Source organism: Gorilla gorilla, chromosome 5 (assembly GCF_029281585.2).
Source record: "Gorilla gorilla gorilla isolate KB3781 chromosome 5, NHGRI_mGorGor1-v2.1_pri, whole genome shotgun sequence".
NCBI lineage: Eukaryota > Metazoa > Chordata > Mammalia > Primates > Hominidae > Gorilla > Gorilla gorilla.
Window position 1 is genome coordinate 18,227,628 of NC_073229.2, and position 15,915 is coordinate 18,243,542.

Below are 15,915 nucleotides of genomic sequence, written 5' to 3' on the forward strand. Positions count from 1 at the left end.
ATCCATATACATTAGTATATAATTATACATAAGGTAAAAAGCATTAGTAATCATCTAAGTGAAGTAAATTACGCTCATACTCATTTATGCTTTCCTTCCTTTCTACAATAAAATAAATTCAATTTTCAACAGAACTGACTGAATCTTTGTGACTTTAGTTCTGTGTTTTCACCAGTTCTGCAGTACTGAAGCCCGATAACTACGAACCCGCCTGGGCGGGACTCTCTCGGGGCCAGTGCTGCATCCCCTCCGGCTTTGCTCCCAGGCTGGCTTAGCACGGGGCTTGACACAACCAGAGTTAAATAAACGTCTGTCAAGTTGACCTGAATTAGGAAAAACATATCCTAAGACAGCAATCAACATCATGTTGTTAAAAAATGTTTCTGGAAAAGGGGGAATTGTTATAAAGAAATATATTTTAGGGAAATTTTAACAGCAAAAAGTCCTGACGAATGGTCTCATAAAGAAGTGACCATTTATATTAAGCTGAACTTTATCCAAAAAGAGCAAACTTCAATAGAAAGTTAATACGACACTTTTCTGGAAAAAAAAATTCATGGTTATAAAGGAATATATGGAAAAAGGCCATTTTTAATACCCTAAGTCCCAAGGGACGATTTCTCAAACTACTGCTTTAAAGAAAAAAAAGAAAATCACATTACCACACTATGGTAAGCCTAACACGTGAAACAGACCCTAGAATTTCCCAAACCGGAACAAGGATCTCCTTCTCTGATACCATCATATACTTACTATGTCAACTGTTCCTATAAGCCACCTTTTTAAAATTACTGAAGTAAACGTGTTTTTTATCCAGATATCATAGTTTGATAACTTCTCCAGGGCAAATAACATCCTTGAGTAGAAAATATCCTTCCAAGATCTTAAAATGTCTGACTATGCTAATATAGAAACAGCTTCAATAAGTGTTTGAGTTGAATTCAGAATATCTTCATTTTAACAACATTGGTGACTTGGTTCTCAAAGATAAAAACAAGGGAAAATCTCAGGGCAATTAAGTAATAATAATCAGAGGAAAAAAATTAAGTGCTGTTAAATTCCTAAATTTAGAATGAAATCCAAGTACTCAAATGCTACTACCAAGAGAACACTTCTTGCTAGAAAATGCTTTCTTTTAGGGATCACTCAGGTTTGTGAAAAGATATTCACATACAGGCTCAGAACGTTCCACCCACGGGACTCACTTAAGCTGGAAGGGCAAAACTAGCTTCACATCACAGCCTTACATTCACAGAATCTTTAAAGATCTGGTGTGAGGTTTTTTCATTCTTCCAATGATTCTTAACTCTACTTCATGATGAGATTGTACATTATATTTAAAACTAAGGAGATTCCCATGGGCATTCCTACCAAATGTAAACTATAGTTGTGAAAAGATTTATTTTAAATGATTTATTTTTAAGCCACTAATATCATAGTAAGGATTAATTCATCTGATCACTTTCTTCTAAATCAACAGGATAAGTAGCTGGGACCTAGGACGTCAGAAAAAGGATAGACAAGGGAGGTGGACAGAACTCAAAACTTTGCACATAGCCATTTTCCCTGGTCCTATAATTTTTACAAAATATCTCAGATGTAGACACCTTCTTAAATAGCCAGCTGCCTTAAATTCTTTTTTGGAAAAAGGCAAGTTATACACAAATAAATAACCCCTAAGAATCTGTTACTCTTGTGGCTGAGGTTATTTGCATTAACGCTGGGAGACGCCTGGTGACGGCTCCTCCAAGTTGCTGGTCAGTGACAATCCTGACTACTGCTTCAGTGCTTTCCTCGCTTTGAAGATGCTGTTTATATGCTGGTTGGTTTTAGGGTAGGAAACTTTATTTCTTAAGAAGTATATTGGATTGTTTTCAAATTACGATTTCTCATAAATAAAATGCAAGCAGAAACAGAACATTCATTTTCAATGTTTCTATTCTCCTTTGTGTTCATTAAATCACTACTATTTAGAAATAAATTCTAAAACGCAGCTTACTGCCTTGTCCCGCGATATCAGGTCCAAGAACTAATTTTAAAGCATGTTGTAAAATCCATAAATAGTTCTGGGTAGTAGGACAAAACTTACTGTTCAGAACATTCTCCAGTTTCTGCGTCATGGATCCTTCTACTTTTTCCGTTCCATCTGCTTCTAGTTTTTGATGGATGGCTAGAAAAAAAAAATCTAGTTAAAATGTAGGCCATTTTAATGGGTGGAGATACATTGAATCAAAATGATATTTTTAAACAGCTTTTTAAAATGGTCATATTATTTTCACTGCTGAAAAGGAGCAAAAACATGCTACCCTGTACAAGGTACCCAGCAGACACCAGTCTAAGTTATTCACAGTTTAACACTATTAAAATAGTACCTAACACACATAATCATCTGTCTTCAAGAACAAGTGGTAAAAACAGTTGAACTGAAAAAGAAAAGGGAGACTTGAGGCATCCTGGGTCTCATTACACAGGTTGAGTATCTCCAATCCGAAAATCCAAAATGCTCCAAAATCTGAAACTTGAAGCACTCACATGATATTCAAAGGAAATGTTCATTGGAGCACTTCACATTTCAGATGCTCAGATTTGGGATGTTCAACCAGTAACTAGGTAATGCAAATATTTAAAAATCTGAAAAAATCTGAAATCTGAAACATTGCTGGGTCCCAAGCATTTCAGATAATTGGTCAGAAAATTCTGAGTAAATTCGGTACTCAAATGCACTATGAATACACACTCAATGCCTGCTAATATCTATCTCTCTGCTCCTTTTAGTTTCTAATTATGATCTTGTTATTTTTCATCTTTTTTTTCTTTCTGTAAGCCACCTCAAATTTTCTTTGAAATTCTAAAATAAACAGACTGCTCCTCTATCAAAGAAACACATTCAGAGAAAGAAGGAGTATATTTGGGGAAGAACCCAGCTACTGCAGTTGAATTGTCTTGGTTGACTTGGAGTGAGGAGAAAGTAATTTCTGTAATGTTTCAAAATTTGAATGGTGTGGTAACAGTGACATAAAATGTTTCTACATACCAAAGCTGAAACTGGGGTTCAATTTACTAACTGAAACGGAAAGGAACTTCCTTCCCTCTCTGTAAGGAAAGGAGACGGACTATGCCTAAGCATTAGAAAGCTAAACTGGAAAGACTTCCATGCTCTATGTGTGCAGATCTGCTCTCCCTCTTGGTTTAAATGCTGCTGTGATGTTCTGACAGTCCTGGCTGAGAAGGACACCTGGCACCCACTGCAGCTGCACCGAGCGGGCACCCACTGCAGCTGCACCGAGCGGGCACCCACTACAGCTGCACTGAACAGACACTGCGCTGAGATGTCACACCCCACAGTAGCCCTGCTCCACAGGTTGCTTTCTAAGTCAAGATTAGCATTAAAGGAAATCATGTAGCCACATTTTCTGATGCTGACAAAACCCATCACTGATGAGCAGGTCAAGATGAGGTGACCCTGGTCCCCCGGCTCAGTTTACAGCCCTTTTTGCTGACAGACTAACTTCCTCCACCCATCTCCACCACAGCAGAGCCACTGTCAAGCTGTCAGCCAAGCATGAGGACTGAGAGACACTGGGATCTGATAAAGGCAATCCTATTTTCCAGAAAATTAAACCAAATAACCCAATGTCTGGTTCACTTGACCTTTTATTTTCTCTGAAAACATCTTTAAGTAGAATAACTCAATAAGCAACTTGGTACATGATCATAGGTTTGTTATTGTTTCTAATCTATTAAAACTTAAATATGTGAAGCAGTTGAACATTATAAGTTTGTATTTGAGAAACAAAAAAAAGTATGTACAACAGTACTTCTCAAAGAAAAATCAAGGTTATAGAAAGACTGCCTATTAGTTCACTACAATTATTTGATCACTTTAACACTCAAATAAAATGTAGATATCAAATTTGCAATTACAATAAGAAATTCATAATATCCATCCATGCATTTATGTAAATACCATTGTTAAACGAGGCACCAAGGAATAATGTCTGTGTAGGGTAGTATCTAAAGGATCCGGTGTTGGGCACAGAAGCATGTATATGCTCTAACCAATCTATGTTAATGCTAGCCTGTGTGAGACAGGAATATTCAAGCCAGATCACAGATGAGCAAACTATTGCTATGAAGAACCAAACAGTCAACACTTTAGGCTTTGTGGGCCACATACGGCCTCTATCACATATTCTTCTTTTTTTGTTTTTAGCATGGGAAAACACAGCCATGCTTAGCTCCCGGCCTGTACAAAGGCTGTGGCCTAATTTGGCTCACATGCTGACCTCTGAGTAGGATTATATTTACTAAAGTAGGAGAAGAGGAAGGGTTAGTGTAAGATGCATTAATATTTTAAATTGATAAAGAGCCCTTCAAACATTTAGTTTCTATTTCTTATTTTACCAAACTTTCATCAGAGTAGACAAATCATATATAAATTGTATTTAAACTGGTTAAGTAATCTGTGGTTCCTTTTCTTCCCAAATTATACTAAAGAAAATCAACAAACAATAAAATAATTGCAACTATTACACAGAAGACTAACAGGAATGATTCTCACTTAGATAACTGAGTCCTAGAAAATGATACCTACCTGAATTATCTTCATACATCAATAGACACTAACAAAAGAATGTGTCAAAAAATCAATTACGGCTCAAGCCACACAGAGTTAAGCAGCAGCAATAAAAGGAGCAGGGGAAGGAAGACAAGTAAGACAGAGTGCAGGGAGGAACACGTGTAATTTAGTCTGTTTCGGCTTTTTACTCTAGTGTACCATAACAAATATTCATTCACACTGTTTTGACCCACAGCTGTTCTTGAAAGGAGCAAGTGATAATGCTGGACTTGCTGCTAAAAACAAGAGATTATACAGGTCACTAAACGCACAAGCTCACGGGGCATTCAGGGAAATCGCTACCAAAACAAAGGAGGTGCTCAGAGGCACCAAGGAGCTCAGGAAGGCCTTTCACACTACAAACAGCTCCACGAACCTCACCACCACCAAGGAGGACCAGCGTGAGCAGTATCTGCTAACAACCCACAGGTCACTCCCACTTCAAGGGAATAGAAGGATATGACAGAGGGAAGGCCATGGCAAAATGAAGTCTGGTGCTAGAAACATTTTTGCAGAATAAAGAAAAAAAACTGTACTAAACATACCAAGGTTGCTATTGGCAGGTGTTATGCCAGACACACTTCTTGTCAAGTTCTAATTAAAATACCTGTGGGGACACACAGGAAGAAACAAAACCGACAATGGCATAAAAACTTAAGGATGAACAAAAGCTACTAATGGAATACCGGGTTGGGATGGACTGAAAAAAAACAGACTTGGACTGGGTATGAAATAGTCCACTGGATGGAACTGAAGAATGCAGATGATGTAAAGAAAGAAAGAAAGAAAGAAAAAAACAACAAAAAAAGAGCAGAGAAAGGCTCTGATTTGTACCTGTCCCCTGTGCCCAACTCTGGAACACAAGGATGGCACAGACCAGAAACATTTTCCAATGTTTCCGTAACCATCTTCAGGACTACAGTTCTGTTCCCCCATTTTTCTTAACCACACAGCTCGTTTCCTTTGATAACCATTTAGAGAACAATTTCCCCACATCCCAGAATGGCAGGAAAACAGAAGGAAACCGGGAGGAGGCATCCACTGCTGGTCAACTCAGAGCAAAGGCTCTCAGAATAGTATTTGGATAGCATCAGGAGATATACCTAATGTTAAATGATGAGTTAATGGGTGCAGCACACCAACATGGCACATGTATACATATGTAACAAACCTGCACGTTGTGCACATGTACCCTAAAACTTAAAGTATAATTTAAAAAAATAAATAAATAAAATAAAATAATAAAAAATAAAAATCCTGCCACATGTAGCAACACAAGACACATGCCAAAAGAAAAATTTCTAAAAGGTTACAAAGAATATTACAAATAATATATCAAGCCAATGCATACAAAAGGAAGGGTATAAAATATTAATATCATGTTATTATGCACCAAAGAATTTAATCTTGCCCCCCAAAAGGTCTGGCCTTTGCCCTTAGGTCCTGGGAGGTAATCTCTAAACTCTTGAAATGTTCTGCCTGATAAGAGTGTCTTTGTTTGCCTGTAGACCACGGGCCACACTAGATAATCTAACAATGGAATTTACGGTGAGGACTTAGGGTCACTCAATATCAGCCTGATCTGAGGGAATGAAGATTGAAGTCGGCCTTGACCATGTCCATCTGACGGGGCTGTACTACAGACTCTGTCTGGATCTGGACAACAAGGTTTGTGGAGCTTCCTTGGATGGAAGTACTCCATGTGTGTGTCACGCACTGTTACCAGGAAGGTCAGTGCTGCCTGCAATTCCACTGGGAGACTACTGGAAGCTCCATGGATGAAAATTTCCTAGACCTGCTCCATGAATCTCTATCCCTGGCTGACTATAACCTGTAATTTCCCTGTAATGAACCATAACTCTGAGTACAACAGCTTTCACTGAGTTCTGTGAGTCCTTCTAGCAAAACACCAAACAGAGGGTAATCTTGGGGACTACTTATAAATATATTATCATCAAGAGAATCTAAACCATCAAAAGTGACAAAGTAAATACATGCTTTACATATGAAGAAAAGCTGACAGAATCCAAATTAAAGAAAGAGATTTGTCTGTCATGTTTAATATAAATAAGCTATATTTAAATAATATAATCAATCAGGCATTGATACTATATCAAATAGTGGACCCTGAAGAAAACACATCCGTCCGTCCTTTTTAATTTTTGGCATACTTACAAAAACTTAAATATATATTAAGAAACATATTCTCTGTTCATAATACTATAAGAACAGAGACTATGAAAACAAAAATTTACTAAAAACTACTAAGGAGGAAAATTAAAATTACACATTTTAAAAACACAAAAAAGATATCTCTGAAGAATCAATGTTAAAAAAATCACACAGAACATACAAATACTAAACAGATAATGAAAGGGCCTATAACATGAATTTTAAATGATTTAAAAATTAGAATGCAATGCTAATAAAACATGAAAATCTTAATAGAGAATTTCAGGGAAAACAAACCAAAATAAAGCAGAGACAGTAGAGGTTTGAAGTGTGTGTGTGTGTGTGTGTGTGTATGTGTATACATACATATTTATCTATCTGTCTCACCTGTTCGTTCCCAATCCCCCCTTGAAGCTACTGATCCACTGCAGTGTCTCTTCAGGAGACCCCAGACACGAATGCACTCCTGCCTGGTGTGATGAAACAGGAAGCACAGCACTACCCATGCCTAAAAGTGCTGAAAGTGAATCTTATCTAATATCCAATTAGATGAGTCCAAGCAATTTAATGGCAAGAAAAATAAGTTAAATGACACCATGAGGAAGTCATCAGTCAAATTCAGAGTGGGGGATATCTTCCAGGACAAATGACCTTGTTTCTTCAACAAATCAATAGCATGAAAAACCAGAAACAGGCTGGGCGTGGAAATTAGCCGGGCATGGTGGTGGGCACCTGTAATCCCAGATACTTGGGAGGCTGAGGCAGGAGAATCACGTGAACCCAGGAGGCAGAGGTTGCAGTAAGCTGAAATCGCACCACCACACTCCAGCCTGGGCAACAGAGTGAGACTCCATCTCAAAAGAAAAAAAAAAAAAAAAAAGAAAAACCAGAAACAGGGTAAGAAAGGTGAGGGGATGGTTTTAGTTTAAAAGAGGCTCAAGAGATTTAAAAATTAAGTGAAATGCCTGAATTTTATTTGAATCTTGATTTGGACATATCACCTATAAAAAAACAGTTTGGGGATAATTTGAGAAATCTGAACTGGGAATGAGATGATATTAAACAATTATTGCTAATTTGGTTAACTATGAGAATATAATTGTGATTATGCACATAAATGTCCTTACCCTTACTTGGGAGATTATACTTCCATCTCCACTTTTCACATTTGAAAATTTTCATAATAGAAAAGTAAAAACAACTTACCCGAGCAACTTTACATATCAGCTCTGTCAAATTTGAACCATGTAATTCCTAGTCTACATAGTCCACTGACAACACTGGATCTCTCTGTGTTGCTCTATGTGCTGTCAGTGGTAATTTAGAGAGAAGAGCAATAAGCACAAATAAAGAATGGCACACCATCAAGAAACATAAGGCACACATATTTATCAGGAAGAGCACCTACCTTCTCTGTTCCCTCTTAGACATTCACATTTTACCCCTTCAAAAACCTAACTTCTACCTGCAAGGAAGAAGCTGCATCACATACACATTTAATGTGTTGGAGGTCAATTAAGTACATATGGCACAGGAAGAGGGGGGCTTATTTATTTATTTATTTAGAGACGGGGTCTCGCTCTGTCACCCAGGCTGGAGTGCAGTGGCGCCATCTCGGCTCACTGCAACCTCTGCCTCCCACGCTCAAGCAATTCTCCAGCCTCAGCCTCCCAAGGAGCTAGGACTACAGGTACCCACTACGCCTGGCTAATTTTTTGTATTTTTAGTAGAGAGGGAGGAGGGGGACTTTTAAAACAATAAAAGAATGTCTATACTTTAGGAATAAAAATAATTTTTAAAATTTACCTTCCTGAATTGAAGAAGATGTGGCCTCAATGCACGGCTAGAGTTATGGATACTTAAGCTATATGGGTATTTAGTTTTAAGTATCTTAGCTATTACAAAGAATTGAGTTAACTTTTATTAATATAGATTACTTTTTACTAAATAGCAATAATTAAACTTTCATTAATTAAAAGCAGTTTTATAAAAAAAAAAACTCTACCAACATCTTGCATTAAAATGTCTAAAGCTATGACATCTGTACTCCATACAACGTCCCTCCCAGACACAGATGGCACAGTGACAGCTACCTGCGTGCATACGTGGGGGCCTGTGCGATAAGGGCTGAAGAGACTGGTATCCTGTCATCAGCCTTTCCGAAGTGAACATACAATGGGTTGCATTCATAGAATGAGTCACATATGTAAGGTATTGGTGGTTGCGCATTGGGATTTAATTTCGTATCAGCCCTGGAGTGTGGACGTCACAGAGAGTTAAAGTAGTCTCCCATTTCACACATGCAAGATGGGTTAACAAAAGCCTCAGAGAGAAATTTTTAAAGTACCAAGTCTTCAAAGAGATGCCAGCCTACTCTGCAACAAATATTTATAGCACATTTGAGATCTCTACTTTGATAAAAACAGACCGAATGTCACACCCTGTAAACGCCCCGCAGGCAGTGCTGGGTTTCCATGGCGGAAGCTGCCAGCAGATGGCTCTGAGGATCGCCTTACCTGAGAGGGCATCCTGTGCTTCGAAGAATGTACTGAGACCGCCTTTCACATAGGCCAGGCTGCCCTCACTCTTCTTGTTAGCCTGTCTCTTTAGGTTGGTGACTGCCATTTTGAGCTGCTCAAAACTGAAATGAAATAAAGAAACCAAAATTTGACACTTCTAACATGCAAGAAAGAAAAAAGAATTCCTTCAGTGGAAAACACTTAATATGCTAAAACCGATGCTAAGTAGCACACAGATTAATATCATATGAAGCCAGATGAAATCAAAAAGCTTTCAAATTGTTGCGTAGATCTAAACCTTTTATTTATTATGAATGCCTAAATTACAACAGCTACAAGACTTTCGGAGCCCTCGATGGCAATTCCAAATACATTAGACCCCTAAGAGGTAAATGTGTAGATGTTTTTATAACCTATTTATAATATATACAATTTACCAGATAAAGAGTTTTGAACATCCTGTACTAGGTAAGAAGACACAGATCATCCAGTGATAGACAACATTTCAAAGATGGAACTGCTTTGTACATTCACTGAAGCATTGTGGAACACTAAGCATAACGTTTTACTTATCAGTATCCAGTCCTCTGTCCTTAGTCATAAAATTACATGAATCCTGTGGGTCGATTCACAACTTAAATAACTAGGAAGACCACAATATCTCATCTCAGTATCTAAAGCACAGAAAACTAGACAGGCCTCTGTATTTCAGAAGTTTTATGTCCATTTGAGCTAAGAAAATCCGGCTATAAAACTTTAAACGTATTCTTGATAGACCTACACAAGAAACAGAGCTCAATTCTGACTTATAATAATAGAAATTCTACATCTGTAATGTAAAATCAGAATCATCTTCTACAATGAAAAAATTCATCTTGGACATTTGCTTTAAAAAGCAATCAGCTTAAATTTACCCTATGTATTAAAATGCCAACCTTTCCTCATCTTGGACATTTGCTTTAAAAAGCCATCAGGTTAAATTTACCCTGTGTATTAAAATGCCAACTTTTCCTGATGTTTTCTAGTAATGCTTTTCACCCTAATAAATGAATGAAACATTTATATTAAGGTATATTTTAACACACTAATTTATCAATAATTTAAGTTTTAAGCAATAAACCATTGATTTATCCAAACATTTTTTGCTGAATATAATTATTTTAAATCAATCTTGCAAATAAGCTACAAACCTGCTCTTGTACAGAGTAAAATGTAATTAGAAGACAGAAGGGAACCTTCAAATTGGATATATGACCTTGTCTACTTTTTTGCTAATTTTAAGCCAGGTCCTTACATGATGATAAACCAACTCATCTTCCTTCGCCCGATGGTCAGAGAAGGCAGTGTGTTCCATGTTTTACCCCAGAACTTAAAATTTTTGTGTTATTTGAGTAGGGAGAGATCACATTCATACATGTCAGTTTACGTCCCCAGCTAAGGCTCCATAAATTTTTAATAACCTGCACCAATAATGAAATATATTGAACATAAAATGACAGTAGGAAGTGAGAGACCTCTAAAGAATCATCCCATTGCACAAACAGGGAAACAGACACCCTGAGATGTTCAAACGCAAAGTCAAAGAGCTCGCAGACCTAAAACGACGTAACTGTATGCAGAGCCAGACCTAAAACTCGAGTTACCGTGTAATTCCATCTTTAGCATCTGAGTGAAACCCTTCACAGTTGACAGTCCCATATCCACTAACCTGGTGTTTGAGTGATTCTCTATAAGATACCAGGCAGCTGAGAAATTCTCACTTGTAAAATCAGCACTCATTCCATGGAATAGCATTTCTAAGTCCTTCTGCGAAAATTTACTTCTGAGGGGAAAAAATGTTTAAAATATATTTCAATGGTTATTATGACAAAAATGGAACAGGTATCACTAAGTACCCAGTATAACACATATGAATACTAACCGTTACAATAATACATATTAATCATACATTACCCAGAACATGTTTGTATATATGTACAAAATATATTTCCCACATCATGGCTGATTTTTCTATCACGTAAACTTTGATTTTATATAGAAAAGATAGGAAACTAGCTGAAATACAGAAATTACATCAATAAAAGAATACAAGGTTTAAAGAGGATTAAGACATCCGGCTGAGTTGACAGTTTTATTAGACCTATCAAAATATGACATCAATCCCCATTCAATGTATAAAAATCAAAATTTGAATACAGTGAAATTCTAAAATATTAAATCACTTTGTTAAAATGATTTTTGTTAAAACCTATATGAAAGTTGTTTTAAGACATACTAAGAAATCATCAAAGTACTAATAAAAACCACATCTAATCACAAAGCACTCACATTTGCGTCCATGTCTAGAATGACTTTAAGAAAAGCTTGTGATAACAACAGGGTATATACATAATCTGCTGCTCCCTTATCTTGCCTACATGTTTAAGACTGACTTCTGGATCAATTCATTTATATATTCGTTCGACTATTAATCAAGTATCGACAATAGATCAGGTTCCATGCTGGGATGCCAGATGTACCCACCGAGGCTCACAACCTGGCAGCCTTTGCTGGCCCCGCCTGCCCCATTTGCGGGATGAAATCCAAGCATGTCTATGAACTGAATCTGCTTGTCCCTCAGGGCTCATTTCTGCCACTCTAGGCATGAAACCTGACACTTCGGCAGCCTCAAAGGGACTATACTGTCTCGCATGTTGGTCTCCACCATCTTGGGGTTTACTTCGTTCGTCTGATTTGCCGCCCCCTCTAAGATGTGTCCCCTACCCCAAAACACTGGACAAGCCCAACTCATAAGGTATAAACCAGACACAGATCATTTGATAGGGCAGTATCTCTTTAACAGTTACGCAGTGGGGAAAACACTCCTACCCCAAAAGAATTTTAATGTGGGTAGGTCCGATGACTTTGGTACTCTCTGGGAGAGTCTTGCTGTCTCCTCATTACAAACACAGCCTCAATTCAGAAATTAGGCAGCTTAGTTCGTGATCCACACTCCAACTTCACCCAAAGGTAACATTTTTTTCTTCCCTCTTCCCAGCCAAGGTCAATAGTTAATAGGCTGCTTACTCATTCGGGGGAAAAATGGCAGCTCTCTCGTAGAGGTTAAGGGTGGGATGGACAGAGAGACAAGAATGGAATGTCCTTTGGGGCCTGTGCCTGGTACTGCCATAGGTGGCCTGTGCTCTCTGCCTGCCAGGTATTCGAACCTACTTGAGTCTTGTGGGCATTTTCACGGGTTCCTAAAGGGCTCTGGAGGACTCCTCCAGCCATGACTCATGGATGCATCTGCTTCCTATTGCCACTCCTCAGCCTCCAGTGGTCTCTCAGTCTTACCGCAGACACTCCCTGCTGGAGCCCCTCCATACTCAGGTGACCAGTGCCCGTAGGCACAACTTCCAATGGCCTGGAGCCCACTCTTTCTAGCAAGTTGCTTGCACACCTGGACATGGAGAACACCCCTAATATGCAGCCACCTCTACTGTCCATGCAGGCTCTGTGTCTCACAGCTGCAGGGAGCACTGTCACCTGGAGGTCCCACCCACCAGGCCTCAGTGAAGACGGTCACATGCTCTGCATCCTCCCACTTCATGGCCTACCCCAGCTCTCCCCACAGATATCTCTGCACAAACCCTCCTTGCCTCTCTACACATCCTCTCCCTCTGTGGTCCCTAGAAGAACAGGGAATGTGAGCTGCAAAACCAGATCTCGAGGGGCTCCTCTATCAACCCTGCACAGCGAGACGCCACTCACTCCAAAGTCTAATGCCTACTGCATGAGCATCTCAGCCAGGACAGGGCGTCCCATTCACATTCGGTAACGCTGCCCTTCTTCACAATGTTCCTTTTTTGACTGGGTGGGGGATGCCTTGCTTAGAATTATGATAACAGAAAAGAAGACAGAAGAGATTTTGGGAGGTGGCACCACTTCCACTGAGACTGAGTCGATCGTGCATCTTTTCTCACTAGCTTCACAAGTTAAAAGATTTATAGTCTGAATCCTCCCGATACATGCGTGTGGCATTCATTACTTGCTGGTCGTTTTCACCGGTCAGCAGTCTCTGGGAGGGAGGTGGAGAACTTTGAGTTTTTAGAAGTTTATTTTGGTTTGGATTCTTCATGCTGGTTCTCATACTTTACTTAGTAAGAAAATCCTTTCACCTTTGGAAGTTTTTCTCACTTTATTTATTTGCACCCCATGCCTCCAAGTTAGAGCTTTGGGGGAATATAGAGACTGAGTGGAGGCTTAGGCTAAGCTGTGACATGCTGAACCCCGGCTAAGTGACCCAGAAGTGCCTCCTTCTGCAGTCCTGCTCTAACCGGCAGGCAGCATCTGCCTGGAGTACTGTGTGAGGGATCACGGGCTTTGTCTCAACTCGGCTAGAAAGAATGACATGACCAATTAGTAAGGCGTGTCATCGCGGGCAGAAGTCACGGTGGCTGCAGACCTTCCTTCTAGACACGGCCATTCAATGTGGTGTCTCACACTTCACTTGGTCAGAGACTTAAATGGTCTGAACAGAATCAAAATGCACTACTGGTATCAACTAAGTTCCTCCTAACAACAGTCTTCACACCTTATTTAAGTACAAGACATCCTCATCGAGCAGGGATCAAGTCCAAGTAACATAAGGACACAGCTGAGAAAAAAGAAACAAAAGAAGGCTGAGAAGTCAAACAGCTTCTATGCCCCTCCCCCACGCCCGTGGTGCTGCACTGTGCCTCGGTGTTTCTCTGCCCATAATCAAACAGGGAACGAACGGAGGTTGCTAGTGTTAAGAGCTGATGATGTGAAGAAAGGATCTGTGACACAATGGTAGCAAGTAACGCAAGAAAGTATAAAATGCAGACACAAAACTCAAAAATACAGCAGCTGCATGCCCTGGACAAACGGTTAAGAACACACAGTCCCCATGGGTCTGGCAGCTACATCATACTCCACGTGTTTAGCCAAAATAAAAAATGTTTTAAAAAACAGAATGTACACAGCACATATAGAAAAGGGCTCTGTCCTAAACAGTTACAATGCTTAAATTGGTGGTACTGATGGTACTGAACAATGTAAACCAGCAGCTCAGAGCTTTCCATTCTGTACTCCATTTTTAAAACTCCCCTGATACTTAAACTCTGGTAACATCTCACTTACAACGCATTACTAAATTGTTATTTTTACAAATCTAAACTGCTCTCAGTTATATCATAATATAAAGGCCTGATGTCTAGTGGAGGGCTCCAGGAGAGAGACTGTTAAGATTTTAAGAAACTCTCCTACCCCCAGGAGTCCCTCCCTCCCTCATCCTCAGAAGGAGCAGGGATGGGTCTAGCCAGTCCCTAGCAGTGGGGCCCCTGGCCAGAAAGCAGTGGGTCTGGTGAGGTCCCCATTGGCCCTGCACGCCCAGCTCTTCAGCCATGAACATCCCGTGCACCACAGGCCGCTGGGAGGACACGGGTGGCAGAGCCTGAGACTTGGCTTCTGCATTGGAGTGAGCAGGGAGGCCCAAGCCCCTGGAGCTGGATGCTGAGATTCGAGCCCCACCCACCCACCAGCACCCCTCCCCGGATGCATCATTCCTTCAGGCCCCTAAAGTGGGCCAGGTACAATTTGAAAAGCACTACATCTCTTGGTCAAAATACCACCTCCCCTAAGACGGAGATGATTATTCTGAGAGTTCTTACTGAAGACATTAAAACTCTTTCGCTGATCTTAATTGGAAGACATGTATTGAGACTTATAGCAGAAATCAGCCTTACAATAACAAGACAGACATTATTTTCAAGATGGTGAAATTCTAACACAGATGTCAAATAATCTTGCCCAAATCACACAATTAAGGCCAGGACTAACCTTGCCCGGACACACAGAGCCTGTTTCTAGTGGACACTGTTGGCTGTGACCCACCAATCACCCTGGACCCTCTCTGCTGGAACACAGCCCCCCACTTGCCCCTTAACTGGGGAGAGATCAACCACCATAAGCCAACCGCGCTTGTCATAGTCCCCCTGCTCTTGATTGGATAAACTTGTTTTTGAACAGTGATGTCGGAGGAAGGTCTGTTGGAGCACATCTGGGAAAGGTCTGCATACTTTCAAGAAGGGAAACCAAGAAGAGACACCATCTTTCTGCCTGAGAACATCATTATGTCCAGTTTCAACCACAATTGCTAAGGAAATGTGTTTTATGCTAAGGGCAACAGAACAGCCAGCAAACTCAGGCTCCTCACATCCTGGTGACATGACTGACTCAACCAATCTTTGGAGTCTGCCATCAATGAATATTGTATATTATGAAAAAGTAGATTTTATTTTTGTTTAAATCAATCTTAATTGCAGGTGAAGGCATCCTGATTCCATATTCTATTGCAAAATATATGCCTAAATATACTGATCTTTTATGCAAACACCTCAAAAATGTGAAATAGATGACTTGGAAAAAACAAAAAATGAATACCAATGCCAGAGTCCACGAAGCTCCACGGGTAACACAGCTGCAAAAGTACAGGTGGCTCATCTCAGTATTCCCAACGGGAGGCAGCAGTAATAAGCAGTGGCTAAGAGCACAGGCTCTGGGTTCAATCTCGATGTTTGCTCAATCCACCTGTATAATCTCGAG

The 15,915-nt window shown here is 39.8% G+C and overlaps 1 protein-coding gene across 6 annotated transcripts in view; it reads right to left on the minus strand.

Moving 5' to 3' along the window:
• The window catches only part of EXOC2 (exocyst complex component 2), a 205,147-nt gene that overhangs the window by 120,132 nt on the left and 69,100 nt on the right, over positions 1-15,915 (minus strand). For all 6 annotated transcript variants that reach the window (XM_031012319.3, XM_055391044.2, XM_055391043.2 and 3 more), the window contains 3 exons: positions 11,018-11,131; positions 9,307-9,431; positions 2,090-2,170 (listed from right to left, as the gene is read on the minus strand). In XM_031012319.3, coding sequence (XP_030868179.1) covers positions 2,090-2,170; positions 9,307-9,431; positions 11,018-11,131 — 320 coding nt within the window. The remainder of the gene's footprint in view (positions 1-2,089; positions 2,171-9,306; positions 9,432-11,017; positions 11,132-15,915) is intronic.